Source organism: Archocentrus centrarchus, chromosome 20, assembly GCF_007364275.1.
Source record: "Archocentrus centrarchus isolate MPI-CPG fArcCen1 chromosome 20, fArcCen1, whole genome shotgun sequence".
Lineage (NCBI taxonomy): Eukaryota > Metazoa > Chordata > Actinopteri > Cichliformes > Cichlidae > Archocentrus > Archocentrus centrarchus.
In genome coordinates this window covers 30,391,887-30,409,715 of record NC_044365.1, presented here as the reverse complement: position 1 = coordinate 30,409,715, position 17,829 = coordinate 30,391,887, and the positions used below count along the sequence as shown (strand labels likewise).

General features: G+C 40.3%; 1 protein-coding gene across 1 annotated transcript in view; it reads left to right on the top strand.

Moving 5' to 3' along the window:
• Positions 1 to 17,829, top strand: part of ctnnd2a (catenin (cadherin-associated protein), delta 2a) — a 264,157-nt gene that overhangs the window by 141,776 nt on the left and 104,552 nt on the right. The window contains exon 12 of the mRNA XM_030756885.1: positions 15,654 to 15,957. Within this exon, the coding sequence (XP_030612745.1) occupies positions 15,654 to 15,957 (304 nt within the window). The remainder of the gene's footprint in view (positions 1 to 15,653; positions 15,958 to 17,829) is intronic.

Sequence of the window (17,829 nt, the reverse complement as noted above, 5' to 3'; positions counted from 1 at the left end):
CAGTTTCTCCCAGCGCAGTGGACAGCATTTGACAGCACACGGTGACAGTTCAGTCAGGTTGAGTTTAAAATGCTGGTAATTGGTAAACCTGCCTGCTCGCTTTCCACTGCTTTCAACTCTTCTAACTCAGTTCATTCCTACAGTACATTAATTGTTGGTGTGAGTGTTACATTGACCGCACTGTCACTGTCTAATGTCACTGAAGGAAATCTATATATAAAAAAGCTTTTACTAAACCTCCACTACATGTGTCACTACCCAATCAAACATCTCTCACATCTACACACTCTTCTTCAGCGATTCACTGTTGTCTCAGCCTCTTCGTTACATTTGTCTATCCACACAGAACAAAACTATGTATAGCACTGTACTTTTGTGCAAGTATGAGTGCGTATTTGTGTGTTTTTGCATGCATGTGTGCAGGCGGTGACGTGTAGCGTTTCATACTTGGATTAAACCAGGCCAGCGCCCCAGAGGGCTGCAGGTTAATGTGGCCTATTTTAAACGATTATTCCTGCATGGCCACATCCTCTCCAGTGCGCACATGCATACACCTACATGCTGGTATAGTTTCCCACAAGAGATGTGTGTGTTTTTAAAATCAGCCTACGCTTCACTTGTCACTATGCTTTCCTGTCTTAATTTGCAGCCGTTTCCTTTTTTTCTTTAACATCAGTCTCTTTTTCTCCATTATCTTAATGATGTTGTGATCTCTCCCACTGCTTGTAATGATTTCTTTTTGCTCTCTCTACATATAAGTTTACCATTCTGTCTTTTTTTTTTTTTTTTTTGTTCCTCTCTCTCATCTATAATAATCTCTACTAATTAGGAGCACAGTGTAAATCTTTGCCTCACATTGTTTTATATCCATATCATCACTGCTTCCTTCCTTTTCTCTGACCTACCTCCTTGTTTTCTACCATTTCTTCCATCCCTTCTGCCTTTGCTCTTACTTTTTCGCCTTTCTACTTTCCCTCCTTATGTCATGAAAGCTATCTTGGTTTGTATTAATGACTCTGACCACTGGGAATAACAGTGTCTCTGAATGACTGTGGCTCTTTTTCTCTTTAATAGCTTAACATTAGGCCTGCGTGTAGCTCGGGGTGGTGACTGTGAGAGTGGGTAGATTCACTGCAGCCGTTATTTGTCAAGGTTGATCTATGGCAGTTGATAATGGATGGTTTATATTTTAACATCTCTCCGTAACATATCTTTAGAAGAGGCAGATCCAAATTCAGACAATCAGTAAGCCACAGTAAAAACAAGATTATATTTTCTCAACAGCTTGCAGACCCAGACAACCAAATGCTGCCGGGCTGTATGGATAAAAGTGAATATGCATTTTTTTTTGGCACTTTAAATACATTTTACAACAAATTTCAGTCAGTACAGAAACTCTTTCTCAGCCTCCACATTTCTATAAGTTCATATTTTGTCAACCAGACAGTGTGGATAGCATCCCCTCAGCATTTTGCAAATACCTATTATTGATATTCTAAACATTATTTTGCTAAACCTTTAGTCATATGTGACAGCTTAGTTTCTGGCAGATTTTACAGGTGTATTATTCACATAGATATTATGCATTTTGAATACGCCAAATACATGCTATACACTAAAAAATACATACATACAGAACTGCATGGAAAATTGACATGTAAAATTACTTTAAGTCAGCTTTTTGGGCATAATTATTTTTTGAGTATATATTTATGTCTGTCTTATGTCACATACTTTAAATCCTTGCCATAGTTTTGGTCTAATGGGTTGTAGCGCTTTCCACTTACTAGCGCCTCTTTTTCATGATGATAGACACTAATTTCTTGTAGTTGTTGTTGTTGTCTTATCTGCAAATACTGTGGTGTTTAAAAAAAAAAAAAAAAACTTTCAAAAATTTTCCTCATTAGGTTTCAGAACTGAAATGTATTCAGTTCCTGGGACAAGGGATCAGCTCTGTTACATAAGTGCAACTCTGTGTGTGTGTCTGTGTGTGTGTCTGTTATGAAGTTTTTCCCAAAGCCCGATGTTTTTGCTTGAATATGCAACACAGTGGCACTGGTTCCTTTCTCCAGCGCACACATGTACATGCTCAGCAAAAGAAAAGAAAAATATGAGAAGGGATTTGCATCAAACCATTAAACCAATCTGCTTTCCCCTTTAAATCGGCTGTTTTCCTTCTGTAATGAGATCTGACATCCTAATGAGGGGCACAGGAGCAGGAGAATGATGGAGAAGAGAGATGAGAGAGAGAAAGAAAAGAGAGAGTACAGTTACTGAGTACATCTCAACCTGACCAGACGGCAAGGGAAGTTTAGGGCTTGCTTCTCTTTAACAGAGAAATTGACAGATCCCTGAAAAGAAAGAAGCGAAAGGAGAGCTCACTTTCATCTGGCACATATCCTCTAGTGCCCAAATGTGGCTCATAATACTAATCACAGCCACTTGGGTTGTGTGTCTCTGTGTGTTTAATGGAGCTTTAGTCAATGGAGATTTAAAGATTTAAACATTATTCTGGCCTTTTAAATACATACCCCAAAGCAGTTATGATTGTTAACACTTTATATTAATGTCCTCATAATACATGTTGGTTACTTATAAGTCCTTATTGGATGCCTGTTAACATATAATGCAGTAATAGAGGTAGGACTATATAAGTGTTGGTGTTTAACAACATAGAGATTTATTGAAATACTTAAATATTTATAAGAAACTTAGTAACAGTTTATAAACTTCAGAATGTGAATAGGAGCCTAGAATTACTAATAACATCACAAGTACATTTATTACCTTTCAGATTTGTGGTTTGAAATCTGCTGTGAGTGCCACATTATCACTGATTCCTTTAAAGACAGCGCTCTAAGTGCAATAACAATTTTCTGCTGAAGGAATATGTTTCATATTTCCTTCATTAGGCTACGGGACTGCATCAGACCTGAATGCACCGAGTAGCCGGTAATGTTTAAATGGATCAAGTTTAAAAGTTTTACAACTCTAATGTGCAGCTGTCACATATGAAATAAATTGCCTTGCCGAGAGTGCACTGAGTGGTGAAATAAATATATTGACTCATAAATTAACAGCATAACTATTTTCTGCAGCATTGCCCCCTTGCCTTACTTGCAGCAACACTATTTTCTTTTGCCATTTTCTTTTGTATGTTCTTTATTGACCTTTATTACCTGTTAATCTGGTAATCTAGATAATGTAAAGAAGTAGGCAGAAGTCAGCTGATGCATCAGATGTCCCCATTTATGTGAGTGCACCCAGGAATTAAACAGAGCCTGTGTTAACATAGATACCACCTTTGTCATAACTGTTGTGTGATTGAGGTTTTAGGTTTTGTCAACTCAGCACAAAAAAAAGCCTGGCTTTGTCAAACTTGCTTTTTAGTACAACTTTATGGGCCAAAAAAAGAGAAACAAACAAAAACCAAACTAACTAAAGAACAAAAGCTATAAAGGCATGATAGACCGAATGAACTCTTTAACATTTTAAACTGGGACATGTAGGATAATATTCCCTTTTATGTTACATAGCCAGTTTCTGTCCTCCAGAATATCATTTTGTGGAAATATTGATGACACTGGATTTAGGGGCCATCTCCACGAATTGCCAACTTATTCTGGTGGTATATGCTCAAGTGATCCCAGGAGCCATGTTTGTCCCTCATAGGGTCTGCCACTGGCCCTGGGTGAGAGGTCAGTCTAAGCACGCCTCATGTTTCCCTGGGCCTTCAGGTTGGGGAACTGGCCCCAGTACTGCAAAGCAAGTTCAACATACCCAGGATATCTAACACTGGCGATCAGGATAAGCAGTCACACGAAGCTGGTTATCACTCAGTAAGTTGACTCAGGGTCTCGCCTGTGCGTTCACGTGAAAGGAGTGGCCCAGGCAGCATCTGACCAATCTAAAAGGGGCTTTTCAAAGGTCACATGACTTTTCTTTCACCGAATAATAATCTCTATTTCCCTACTCCAGATACATTGTCAAATAATGATTAAAAAACTATAAAGAGCGTGAAAAATATGCCAGTAAAATGTGACACTGTTGTAAAAAGGACATGAGATGAATGCTGCAGCAAACCATTAATCTGGTGATTTAGCACACAGAGCAGTAAAATAAACATTTTAATTCCTGTTAATTATGTTATTGCTGAGTGCGCTCTCTCCGTGCTGCTGTTTATTTCTAAAGCTTTGGCTGCACATTAGAGCTCTGAAACTTTAAACTGCATCCATTTATCCATTTAAGGTTACTGTAGCCTAACAAAGGAGACGTGGAAATCACTTTAGCTTCTTGGCAGATCAAAGTGAAATTGATTTGATTGATTGAACAGGGTTTCTTGGTGTGTGTTCTGTGCTCTAGTAGCTGCAGCTTTAGCAGTGTAAAAGAGTAGCAGATTAGAATCAAGTATAGCAACATTTTATGCATTTTCTAACTGACCAAATTAATACGCCACATTCCTGTGACAATGTGACACACAGTTTGTGCTTTGTTCAGTGGTTTTAGTGAGGTACGGCTTAACAAGCTTTACATATAAAACATATTCCCATATTCTATATTGCATTTAAAACATGCTGTGAATAAAAGACTCACTGAAAATGTGGCGCCTCCAGCTGATATTTAACCAAAACTCTGAACACAACCTGCTCCTGACAGCTTTAGTTTTTATTCTGTCACCTGCAGACTCAGTGCTGTTTAAGGGTTTGAGAGCAAGGATTAAATATAAACACAGCTTTCAAACATAAGCTTAGTCTACTTGCAAATTTGATATGAGATGAGCAAGTACAGTGAATGTGTCCTGTTTTAGGATCATATATTAACACTTATAAAACAGTAAGACTGTTGTACAGGTATTTGCAGGAAACAGAAAAAATAAATCAAGGAATAAAGTTGTCTATGAATCTACACTGCTCAAAAAAAATAAAGGGAACACTCAAATAACACATCCTAGATCTGAATGAATGAAATATTCTCATTGAATACTTTGTTCTGTACAAAGTTGAATGTGCTGACAACAAAATCACACAAAAATCATCAATGGAAATCAAATTTATTAACCAATTGGATGCCTGGATTTGGAGTCACACACAAAATTAAAGTGGAAAAACACACTACAGGCTGATCCAACTTTGATGTAATGTCCTTAAAACAAGTCAAAATGAGGCTCAGTATTGTGTGTGGCCTCCACGTGCCTGTATGACCTCTCGACAACGCCTGGTCATGCTCCTGATGAGGTGGCGGATGGTCTCCTGAGGGATCTCCTCCCAGACCTGGACCAAAGCATCCACCAACTCCTGGACAGTCTGTGGTGCAATGTGACATTGGTGGATGGAGCGAGACATGATGTCCCAGATGTGCTCAATCAGATTCAGGTCTGGGGAACGGGCAGGCCAGTCCATAGCTTCAATGCCTTCATCTTGCAGGAACTGCTGACACACAACAGCCACATGAGGTCTAGCATTGTCCTGCATTAGGAGGAACCCAGGGCCAACCGTACCAGGTCTCACAAGGGGTCTGAGGATCTCATCTCGGTACCTAATGGCAGTCATACTACCTCTGGCGAGCACATGGAGGGCTGTGCGGCCCTCCAAAGAAATGCCACCCCACACCATTACTGACCCATTGCCAAACTGGTCATGCTGAAGGATGTTGCAGGCAGCAGATCGCTCTCCACGGCGTCTCCAGACTCTGTCACATCTGTCACATGTGCTCAGTGTGAACCTGCTTTCATCTGTGAAGAGCACAGGGCGCCAGTGGCGAATTTGCCAATCCTGGTGTTCTCTGGCAAATGCCAAGCGTCCTGCACGGTGTTGGGCTGTGAGCACAACCCCATCTGTGGACATCGGGCCCTCATACCATCCTCGAGTCGGTTTCTAACCGTTTGTGCAGACACATGCACATTTGTGGCCTGCTGGAGGTCATTTTGCAGGGCTCTGGCAGTGCTCCTCCTGTTCCTCCTTGCACAAAGGCGGAGGTAGCGGTCCTGCTGCTGGGGTGTTGCCCTCCTACTGCCTCCATGTCTCCTGGTGTACTGGCCTGTCTCCTGGTAGCGCCTCCAGCCTCTTGACACACTATGCTGACAGACACAGCAAACCTTCTTGCCACAGCTTGCATTGATGTGCCATCCTGGATGAGCTGCACTACCTGAGCCCCTTGTGTGGCTAGTAGAGTCCGTCTCATGCTACCACGAGTGTGAAAGCACCACCAACATTCAAAAGTGACCAAAACATCAGCCAGAAAGCATAGGTACTGAGAAGTGGTCTGTGGTCCCCACCTGCAGAACCACTCCTTTATTGAGGGTGTCTTGCTAATTGCCAATAATTTCCACCTGTTGTCTATTCCATTTGCACAACAGCATGTGAAATTGATTGTCAATCAGTGTTGCTTCCTAAGTGGACAGTTTGATTTCACAGAAGTTTGATTTACTTGGATTTATATTATGTTGTTTAAGTGTTCCCTTTTTTTTTTGAGCAGTGTATATTTATTGCTGATACTCATCATGGAAATGCAAAGACTTTAGATGCTACTGAAAAACTTTGCACCCTCCTATACTCGCCGCAGAGTTGCAAGGGATGTTCCAGGAATGGTGATGCTGTTTTCTGGAGAATTGATTGGTCAGTAGACAGTGATTTCATACCTGTTGATATCTAATCTGGACCTACAGCATAAGCTGCCATGGCAATTTACACCAATAAGAAGTGAACCAACTTCAGGTTCCTGGAGGATCTTCTGAATCCAGGCCACTGCCAGACATTTCCAGCACATTCTATATGCTTGGGTATGTCAGGCCTCACCAGCATTTTTCCATGCCATCTGATCCAACTCACCAACAGGTGGTGATCAGTTGACAGCTCAGCTCCTCTCCTCACCTGTGTCCATGATATATGGCTATAAATCTGATAATACAATTACAAAATCAATCAGCCTATAACTTAGGCTGTCCTTGTGCCAGGTGCACTTACAAACACCCTTGTACTCGAACATGGTGTTCGTTGTTGACAATTAGCACAGAAGTTCAGAAAACTACTTGGGTTTTCACTGCACAGGCCGTTCCTCCCATTCACAGCCCTCTACGACCGCACATATCACCTGGCACATGTTGAGCAACATTGCACATTGCAAACTCAGAGGCCAAAGAAATAGCAAAAAGAAAAATGTTATTAATTAAAAATAACAAAAACAAACGGCTTCAGCTGCTAAAGACAAGTCGTCAGAGCTGATCAAACCTTGTTACCATACTCCACCTTAGTCTGCTAGTGTTGCAGCACTGCCATGTTTAATGATAGCCAGCGTCTACCCTGCGAGCATGCATATAAGAGTGAAAAATCAAAGTGTCTGAACAAACTGTACAGAACATCCAGGAGGCACTGATCATCTCTTTAAAATGAGACATTTTGCTGGTGGAAGGTCAATATCAGCTGCCACTAATTAACAGTTTTTCCACAAGTAAGTTGATGACAGGACAAAATAAATCTTGCTTATGTTCGGCTTAGTGTTGTCTCTGCAGTCTGGACTCTCCCAGAGGTTTTTTATGGGGGGGAAAAAAGAAACATCCCTGCTGTACAACCTTAAGCTGATTTTTTTTTTTTTTCTCTCTATAGTTCCACCAACTGTAACGATCTGATTGTGTATATAGATACAAATAATTTACATCATCTGCTTGATGTTTGTGAACTACACTTCAACATTTGGTTAAGTAGAGAGAAATGTACTTCAAGAGCATGTAAGTAGGTAATAAGTATCAGATTAGATGCTGTATTGAAGATGCCCAGTCACAGGGCTTGGCTCAAAAACCTGGTCAGGACATCACCTACTAATGGGCAGAGTAGAATTATTACTGCCTGATAAATCGTTGTAGCATGAAATTAAAATGCTGCAGCTTTGTTAAACTTTATGGCTGAAGCATCTCCCCAGCTGCTTTACGGTGTCACTACAGCAGGTTCTCTCTGTTGCCAGGTTAGATTAGATTTGTTTGGCCAAGATCAATTTCAGCTTGGCCCATGATCCTGCTGGATTGTTAATGAACCCACTGCCTTTTCAACACCAGCAAAGAAAGATGTGTGAATTTGCACTTACTTATAATGTGATGTTTACTCCATTGTGAAAACATTTGTTCTGGTTAAATGCCCAGACTGTCATACTGCAGCCAGCTCTCTTTTGAAAGACAATGTCTAATCTCAGTTTAATTAACCAAGGAAACAAAAAGGGACTTAAAAAAAGGAGATGAGGAAGAAAGAACGTGAAAATGGGCTTATTTTTCAGGATTATGATACAAATATTATTTGCAGCAGTGCCTGTCAAACTGATACGCTGAACTGTGACAATAAGTATAACTACGAACCACAGTACTTTTTCAACTTGATATTGACCAAAACTCAATTCATGTGTGGAATCCAGGTGACTTTTAAACTTGTACAGTATTTACAGTGAGGTTTTGCTGAAGCCTCAGAAAGTTTTAATTACTAGCTCAAAGCATCTGATAACTCACAAGATCAGCACAAAATGCTTTCCTTTGGGAAGACATATGGCATTTCCTAAATATATCTTGAAGTAGATGCCCCACAGACCCTCTCACAAACACTACTCATACATTAAAAATGCATGTTTATAGGTACTCTATGTACAAACACACACACACCAGTATGCACAAACAAAAGGCATGCACAGAAACACAAAGCTGCACACATGCGACATGCTAGTCTCAGTTTACACAATTAGCATATTCTCAGTTTTATCAGCAGTTATTCATAACTGTAAAAAGATGCGTTTTTGTCCTCAGAGATCGCACAGATTTCAAGTCAACACAAAACAACATTGATTGTCTTCATTAAATCACATTAAATGTTCATATCGTCTCGTTTTTGCACTTTGTTGCCATATTTTCCCTGCCATAACACATTTAAATAAATACCCACACAGTGGTATGATAGTCTTGTCAATAATCTCGTTGAGAAAGATTTAGTGCATCTTCTTTTATCTGTTCCTCTTGCTCCCTTATTTGTACCGGCCAAATTCAGTTAAGTAAGTCGTGGTCAGTTAAACTTGATGTCAGTCTATTTTGTGATTCATATGTGATACAAGTATGGTCAATCCACTTCTATGCCATAAAGTCACAAACATTCACTGGTGCTCCATTTTACTAAACAAGTTCAATGTATCTGGCTTTACGGTTCCCTTTAGGGGTCGCTACAAAAGATCACCTGCCTCCATCTCACCCTCTCCCTAGCATCATCCTCTGTCACATCAATCCTCTCTCAACTCTCTGGCCCTACATCCATGCATCTTCTCTAAGGTCTTCCTCTTTTCCTCCTCGTTATCCTTTGACCAATTTTTCTGCTATCCCTCCTCCGCACATGTCCAGACCTTTTCAGCCTTGCCTCTCTAACTTTTTCTCCAAACTGGTCAACCTGAGCTGTGCCTCTGATATCCTTATTTCTAATCCAGTCCCTCCTGGTCAGTCCCAGTGAAAATCTTAGCATCTTCAGCTCTGCCACCACCAACGAAATCAACAGTTTTTCCAGCTTTTGCTGTGAGCACAAGTTATTGCAAACAGACTTTAAAGGGGTCTAAAGTCAGACCTCTTTGTCACAGTCAGACAAACTGCAATTCTTAAACAATTTAAGAATATGCCAATAGGACAGGGTACTGAACACTTGTTGATGCTAAAGCATGAAGGAAAGGTGGCAAAAAAAAAAATCGCATACTTTGTAAATCAGCTGCTGATGACTCAAAAGATTGAAGAGAGCAGAACAAAACCAGGCCATGGCCTTATGCTGTTTTATATTATTTGGGCTTTTTTTCACACTTTCTTTTGGTCAGTGTGATTTTAAAAATGATTGGAAGAACAATCTTGTATTCTCGTAATTAAGTAATTAATAAGGGAGGGATGCCTTCCAGTAGAGCATCATTTTGTGTGTCCTGGCCAATAACATCCATCCATCCATCATCTTCTGCTTGTACGTGAATGATTGTGGGATTTAATAAAGATTTATACATTTTTTTCACTTACTGTCTTTTTTTATATTATTATTATTATTATTATTTGGATCTATCTCTTGTCCCCTCAAAAAATAGTGGAGGTGCAACTTCCTCTGCTCAATAGACCTGTCACCACAGTGTAGCAGGCTTAACCATATTATTTGTCCAATTTAAGGCAAAACATCTGGCTATGATTGTTATTTTGTTTATATTTATTCTTAATTAATAAAAGACAATTAGCCATACACTTTAGATTGCGACCCCTGCTAGGAATGGTCCAGGAAGCAAACAAACCAGTAAGTAGCCTAAAGCCTTGATTATACTCTGATTATACTCCAACAGCCAAGTAGTCATTCCTGCTATACATCATTCCTGTCCTCTGCCTGGGGCACATGCATAGTTGGTGCATTGTAATGTAAATTCTCCACGGAGACAGGCAGGCACACGGACTTCTGCTCTGACCCTTGCGCTCACTGTGTGATGGCAAAATTTCCATCACTCGGACCTAGGCGAACCCTTACAGACTCGCAGATGCAGAAAGTACAATAATATAATTCACTCTGGCCTGTCCTCTAAAATGTAGTATTGAATTATTGATCAGATTGTCAGTTTCAGGGTTTTGTTTTTTTAATTTTATTAGTATTGCCCAACTACAGTTCAAGTCCTCCCCAAAGACCCGTTTATTTACCATCCCTTTTTATATGTTTCCACTGCAAAACAGTCCAAAATAAGGAAAGCAAATTTAGGGCATTTATTAGCAGTTTTTAAGCACCTTAAGCATCTTAAGATGCTTAAAAATATACATGAAAAGTTTAGTCAGAGCATATTTTAATTTTTATGGCAGTCAAAATAAATTACAAGCTAGCTAGAAGGCCATCTTACAAACCTCTGCAACTTATTTTTATTATTTCTATATACATAGGTGTGTGATATATATATATAATGGTGTATATCACTCTTAAATAAAAATAAAATATTCGCTTATTTTATAACTTTGACTGTTGTACATCCACAGCATGAACAATTAGCAGCATCCAACAGCTTGGAGTCCCTGCTGTGTTCAACCAGCATGACTGTAGAAAGACATGGCAACTTTACTCATGGAAACAAGTGTCCTACAGCTTCCACACTATAAAAGGCTGTACACTTGATACTGAAAATGCATGGGAGTGTGTGTGTGTGTGTGTGTGTGTGTGGGGGGGGGGGGGGGGGGGGGGTGTTGGTCTTTCAATGTTTAGGAGCTCAGGAACATCAAGAGCTGTGTGTTGGCCAGGAGGCTCTCCTAGGGATAAACAGAGGAAGAAACTAATCCTTGCTCTCCTTCACATCCAAGCAGGGTGTGTGTTTGTGTGTGTGTGTGTGTGTGTGTGTGTGTGTGTGTGTGTGTGTGTTTATCTTTGCACATGTGCTTCATTCATGGCTGCTGAAGGCAAGGTTGCATGTGCATGCTGCTTAATGACCTTAAAGCATTAGAAAAAGATGTTACAGGCATGCATGTTCAGTCTAAGTCAATCACTTGCATATTTAGGAATCCACATTTGTGTAATGATGGTTCTTTTTGTGTGTGTGTGTGTGTGTGTGTGTGTGTGTGTGTGAGAGAGAGAGATAGAGACTGTACTGATGGGGCTTTGTGTAATCGTGCTGAGCAGTGAAGCGTGTCGAGAGAAAGGACATGTCCTCAGCTCTGATCACATAGTCTACTACAGCGACAGTGAAGGGAGGGAAGGAAAGAGAAAGACAGACGCTTGTTAGGGAAGAAGAGGAACACAAAACATAAAATGAATGATGAAGAGAGGAGCACTGACAAAAATGGAATGAGAGAAGGAGTAAGCTACAGTAAAAGGGAGATGGTAGTAAATCAAAAGGGAGTTTTTCAGAAGAAAAGAGGGATGAGAGCGATAGATCAAGCAAATTCTGAAAGAAGCAAAGAAAGAGAAAAGGGCGAGGAATTGATGCAGAAAACATGATAGTGACTGGAGTATGGTGGAAAGAAATGGAGGCAGAGATGAAAGAATAAGAAGTTAAGATGGATATGGAAAATTTAAAGAACTGGTTTTATTTCCTACTCTTGTTTTTTCCTCACTTGCACATTCCCTCTCTCCCTTCCCCTTTCTGCTATCTCTTGTGCATTCAGAAAGGTTTCCCTAGTTGCAGCAGCCCAAGAAAATAAAATCAAGCAAGGCGGCCCCTCAGCCGACTGGCTAATTGCAGAGGTATCACTGTGTCAAATGACTAATAGAGTTTCCCTTCCCGTCGCTAATCTGCCAGCAGGAGCACAGCCGCGATTTGTTTACTCTCTGCCAATGCGAGGGAATACAAAGACACACCCGCCTTTTTATTTCCTCTCAAACACAATTTCACGCTGCCAGAGCGTTAGGTGTGAGAGGTGTTAGAGGAAAGTACACGTGTGTGTGTGTGTGTGTGTATACACATCACAGCACGTTTCATGATTTGTTTAATATTTCATGAAACAGCCCTGTAAGTTGCGTTCTGCTGGTCTTCAGCAAATTCCTGACAGACACACCCTCTCAGACTCATGTTTTTTTGTTGTTGTTGTTTTGGGGGGTTTTTTTGTACATTACTTGTAAAGACATTTCATTTGTGTGTTTATTCCATACTTCCAAACCTTAACTTTCGATTATATGCTTAAATCTAACCTCAGCAGTGCTGCTTGTGACTCAATTTTTTGGTCAAAAATGCAATTACTTTCAACACTCTAAAACCCCAATTTGATCTCAGAAGGAAGGAATATAAGGAAAAAAAAAACCCACAGGTGTACAAATACAAACACACACACTTACACACGCATAATCAGGCTCCCACATCCTGATTTGGCAGGCAGTATTGGCCCCAAAGGTCAATCCATCACTCAGACCACACCATTAACTGAGCAAATCATAAATTCAGCAGCACACCATTCAAGTAGTTTAAGAAGCGAGGGAGTACAGACAGAGAGATTGTGTGAGGAGGAAAATGAAATGCATAAAGAGGCATGGGGAAGCTGAATACAAAGTAACAGAATATGAAAACAAAAGGAATGGTTAAAACAGTGATTTGGCAGGACATTTTGGAAAGATTTTTTCTTTTCTTTGTTCCCTACAATCTCTCTGTATCATTTTTGATTTTGTTCCTTTTCCCTTGACTTTTTTTTTTTTTTTTTTAGCTCATAACCAGGGACAGTCCTTTTCAGTGGTCACAGCGCGGGCTATAAAAATAATTTGACATGACATTTTTCCCTTCTCTCTTCTTTTCGCTGTTCTTCCACCCCCTCTTTTGCTCTGAGGTTTGTCCTGTCTGGTTGTCACGTCTCTTGGTGAGTGCACACTGACACTGGTGGTGTTAGTCTAAAACCCGGCTACTAATGAGACAGAAAGACAGACACACCACAGAAACATTTTAAAGACTACAGAAAAGTCTGGGATTTGCTTCTGATGGGAGTAATGCTGCTTCATTACATTTCTATACCCGCTGTTGTACGTGGCTCTGCTGTCGCATTTCTTTGTGTTTTCCTCGATTGGTTGACTTTGTTTTCTGAAACTTAACTTTCTCAGCTGTTGTCTTTTCTTTCCCCTGGGCTCTTCCACTGTTTTCCTGCCTAATTCTTTGGATATTGGTCAGATTTGGGGCATCAACTCACACTAGGATGGTTCAATCTTCTCAGTAGTCCGATTGTCCTATATTCCCCCTGTTAGATTGCCAGGAACTGACAAAATTGCTGCTGGGGCGTGCAAGAGATTTAGCTATTGTGCACTTGTTAAGGTAGTGCTGTCCATCCTCCATAATGCATACTATGTGACCCAAATACAAAAAAAAAGTATGAGTGTTAATATGTGGACGGATATCAGCTAAGCAGCTAAAATGGTCAAAAATCAAAAAAAAGCTAGAAAACATCCTTGTCATGGTTGGTTATAGATGCCCATATGAAAAGTATAACGAGCTGATTAAATCTCACATGAATCTAATAATACATGAATCTCATACAGCCTTACTGTCATGCGCAGTTTTTGTTAGCCTGATTTTAGAGCCAGGAGATAAAAAAAAATGTGCGAATATGATTACAGCATCCAAAATGTTCCCTGTGCAACTCATTGACCAAATAACAGAGTTAACCAGAATTGTTGAGAAGAATTTAAATACAACCTTTGGAATATGATTGTTAAAGGTACCTATCTTGTGTATAAGATAGGTTGGGCAGATCAGACGCAAGCGTGTGTGTGTGTGTGTGTGTGTGTGTGTGTGAGAGAGAGAGAGAGAGAGGAGGAGGTGAAAAAGAGTGATAAGAGGGTTGTGAAGGTCAGGTAAATGCCAGCACTTGAGACAGTGCTAAAGAGCAAGTTTGTTGGTCACATAATGATGAGACACTCATCCTCAGCACACACTCACATCCACACAACCTCCAGTCTTTTGTTGATTTGTGCTAAAGCCGTAAATGTAAGTACTCCTTGTCATAAGTTTATATGAAATGCACAAGATCACATGTGTTTATATGCTGAATTTGCATGTTGCCTCATCTAGACAGGTTTTAAAGGCTAATTCTGTTTGTGACTGGAGGTTCATTGGCCTATGTTAAAGCCTTAGTCAATCATACAGCTACATATTGATTACAAGGCTCTGTGATTTATTGCTTACTCCCTGAAGAATGTGTTTATGGTGTTTTTCACGTGTGTTTTTCAGTCTGCATATACTTCAATCTTAATGACGGATAAGATGCATATACACCCCACCCCCCACCAAACACACGCACACAGTCTGTCTCAGTGTTTTTACAGCCAAAGAAACGAGGCCCCCAGACTCACATTAACGCCTTGATATATCGCCATTCCACCGTTTCAGTGCAACAGGGAGAGAAGGTGACAGCTACTGTGCCCCCGTAGGCTGCTTACACCCTCCAGCAAATCCCAATTCAATTTTGAAGTCACTCTAAAGAGAGATGTCTTCTTGTTGTTTTTATTTATTTATATATTTTATGTATGTTTTTAGTCCTTACTGCTCACCAGGATGACTTCAACAGGATCTCTCATTGCGCGGAACAAGGTGTCAGCAATTGTCCTGTCCCACACATAAACTTTGGAGCAGAGTTTACATTTTTCATTACAGAGGACTGACAGACTAATGTGCAGTTTCAGTGACACCTCTAGCAGTGTTTTCAATCTCTTATTGTTGAGGAAACTGCTGTCAAATGTATTTTTTTGTCCTTGCTACTGTGTTAAACATGGGAGCAGAACTATTCCACAACTATTTTGTAAGGTTCTGTTTGCACTGTAGAATTGAACTGGCTTTGACAAGAACAGACATTTGTATTTTTTTTTTTTTTTTGTGGGCAATACAATTTAAAGTATTGTATTAAAATATCAATAGATCCTACAAGTTTTATTATATAGCATTTCATGTGTTTATTTTTATCTTAATAGATTGTGATCTTTGTCTGTTTTTTTTCCTCTTTTAATCATGGGCATGAGGCCAATAAATCTTTCTATTTATATCAATTTTTTCCCCAAAAGCCTGTTCATCTCTGTTTTTGCTTTTCTGTCTTTCCTCTCCTCTCCTGTGCTTGTGTCCTTGCCCTTCTCTCCTCCTTTTCCCTCATTCACTCTCCACTGTAGACCTGACCATGCGTATACATGATCAGGTCCATGACCTAAGTTATGTCCTCTGTCCCTACTTTCCTACCATAGCACCCTCCTCCCCTGGTGTCGACTCCGCCCCTTTGCAGCGCACTGGAAGTCACGGCACAGGAACAGGAAACTACACCCGTGGCGGTGCCAACAACTATGCCACAGTGGGGCCAGGCTACACCTCAAGCGGGGGTGGTGGCGGAGATGTATATGGTTCAGATCCCTATGTGGCTGACCCCTACCGTACCCTGCAGTACTGCCCCTCAGTGGTGGAATCACCCTACAGCAAGTCAGGACCAGCCCTACCACCTGAAGGCAGCCTGCAGCGTTCACCTTCCATTGACTCTATTCAGAAAGATCCCAGGTAGGATGAAAGGAGCATTGTAGAGTGTGTGTTGTGTGCATGACTATCCATGTATACATGTATTTTTGAGGGATTTATTGGTTTAGAGTGTGTGTGTGTGTGTGTGTGTGTGTGAGTGAGAGAGAGAGTCATGTGACTCACTGACACTGATTCATCACCTAGAAAATCACCCAAACGTAGCTCTAGCCACAGATTCATACAATCAGCCACTGATCATGCCATTGTTTAAACTGTGCAATCTGTCATCTGATTACAAATGCCAATCAAAGTGCAGCTTGTTACTGACCTCCACTTGTATGCCAAAGCTCATAGATATTCATAACTCAAAATCGTGTTTCTGAAGGCTCCAGAATATTACTCAGTGAGTTCTTGTGAACTCACAATTAAAGCTGATTTTAGGGTTCGTTTTTTGTTCTTTTCCTACCTGCATGTAGATTTCATGGTCCTTCTTTAATAATGGCACGTCAAGTTGCTTTGAGCTTAAGAAAATTTTTAGTAAAAATAATACACTGTGTTCAGCCGTTACTACGCTTCACATTTTTTTATTTTTAAAGGTACAGTGTGTAAAAATCCCACCACTAGAGGTCAGTATTGCAGGATTGCAGATTGCAGTCAAGTGAATTTTGTTTTCTTAGCCCTCCCAATTCAACTGTGTAATCCTAGCTACTGTGGCCGCTGTAGGACAAACGACTCTGGCTGGCAGTGTTGAATGTGAGCTGTCAGTCCACTGTTTACCTCAGCTGTTAATATGCCGGGTGTCAATGTCTGTTTACTCTGGAAGAGGCTGTAAGACTTTGTGAAAGAAGTCCGATATGAGTCCATGAGTGAATGAAGCTCACTTCTGTCTGATGACGGTATTAAGGGGAGTTAAGATCGAAGAGGATGAGGTGGAAATAAGCGGGGAGAGCGTAGTAGAGTGGAGGAGGAGAAAGACATCATGTGAAATGTTAAATATTGTTTGAAAAAGCTCTTTGTGATCTTTAAATTAATAGGAACTTATAAAAGGTACTACATTTGTGGCCAGTCTCTAGCCACATACATAAAATGGAATTAGTTTTTTTTAGAGGATTAATTCTAAGTTTTGAGAATGCATCAGTTTGTTGGAAGACATAATTATGCATTAACAAATGTTTTTTTAGGAGTACAATATTTTTTTTTCCTATTAAATAACCTCAAAAAATTACTTGCTGCACCTTTAAAACTCTCTCACAACAGGTGTTTGTGCTAAAAATGCCTCAAAGTCAACAACACATAATCGGACACATTGAATTAATTGTCAGGTGTCAGGATGAAAATTTGAGGGCATATCAGATAGCAAAACACTGCAGAAAGATTTTCCATATCTTGGAAGGTCATGACTTTAAAAAATGAATGCAAACAGCAATTATTTTTAATTTGACAAGAAGATGTCTGATAAAGTTTTGGCCAAATTAAACTTTTTTCTAATGCAGTGTTACCTCATATGTGTGAGGAAAAACCAACTAATAAGACACAGTTTTACTCCAGTCACACACCAGTTGCTTTAGACTTTTTCCACCTCCCATAGTGTCATGCTGTGTGTAAAAGCGTCCTACTGGGCTGTGATCACTTCCATCCTCTTGTCTCTGCAATTAAGCAAAGCTCACCCCCCCCCGCCTTTTTTTTTATACATATTTCACAGGACTCTTGATGTATAATTCCTTTAATTACAAAGCAAGAGGGACTGAGACGGGTGGATCAAGTCTCAGCAGCAGCTGTCAATCACAGAAGGGGAGAAAGAACACAGCGAACAGAGAGAGTGGGAGATTATTGAGAACAGTGGCAATGAAAGTAAAGAAAGAGGGGGAAATGATTGGCATGTGCACAGTCACATGAAGGTAAACTCCTCCACAA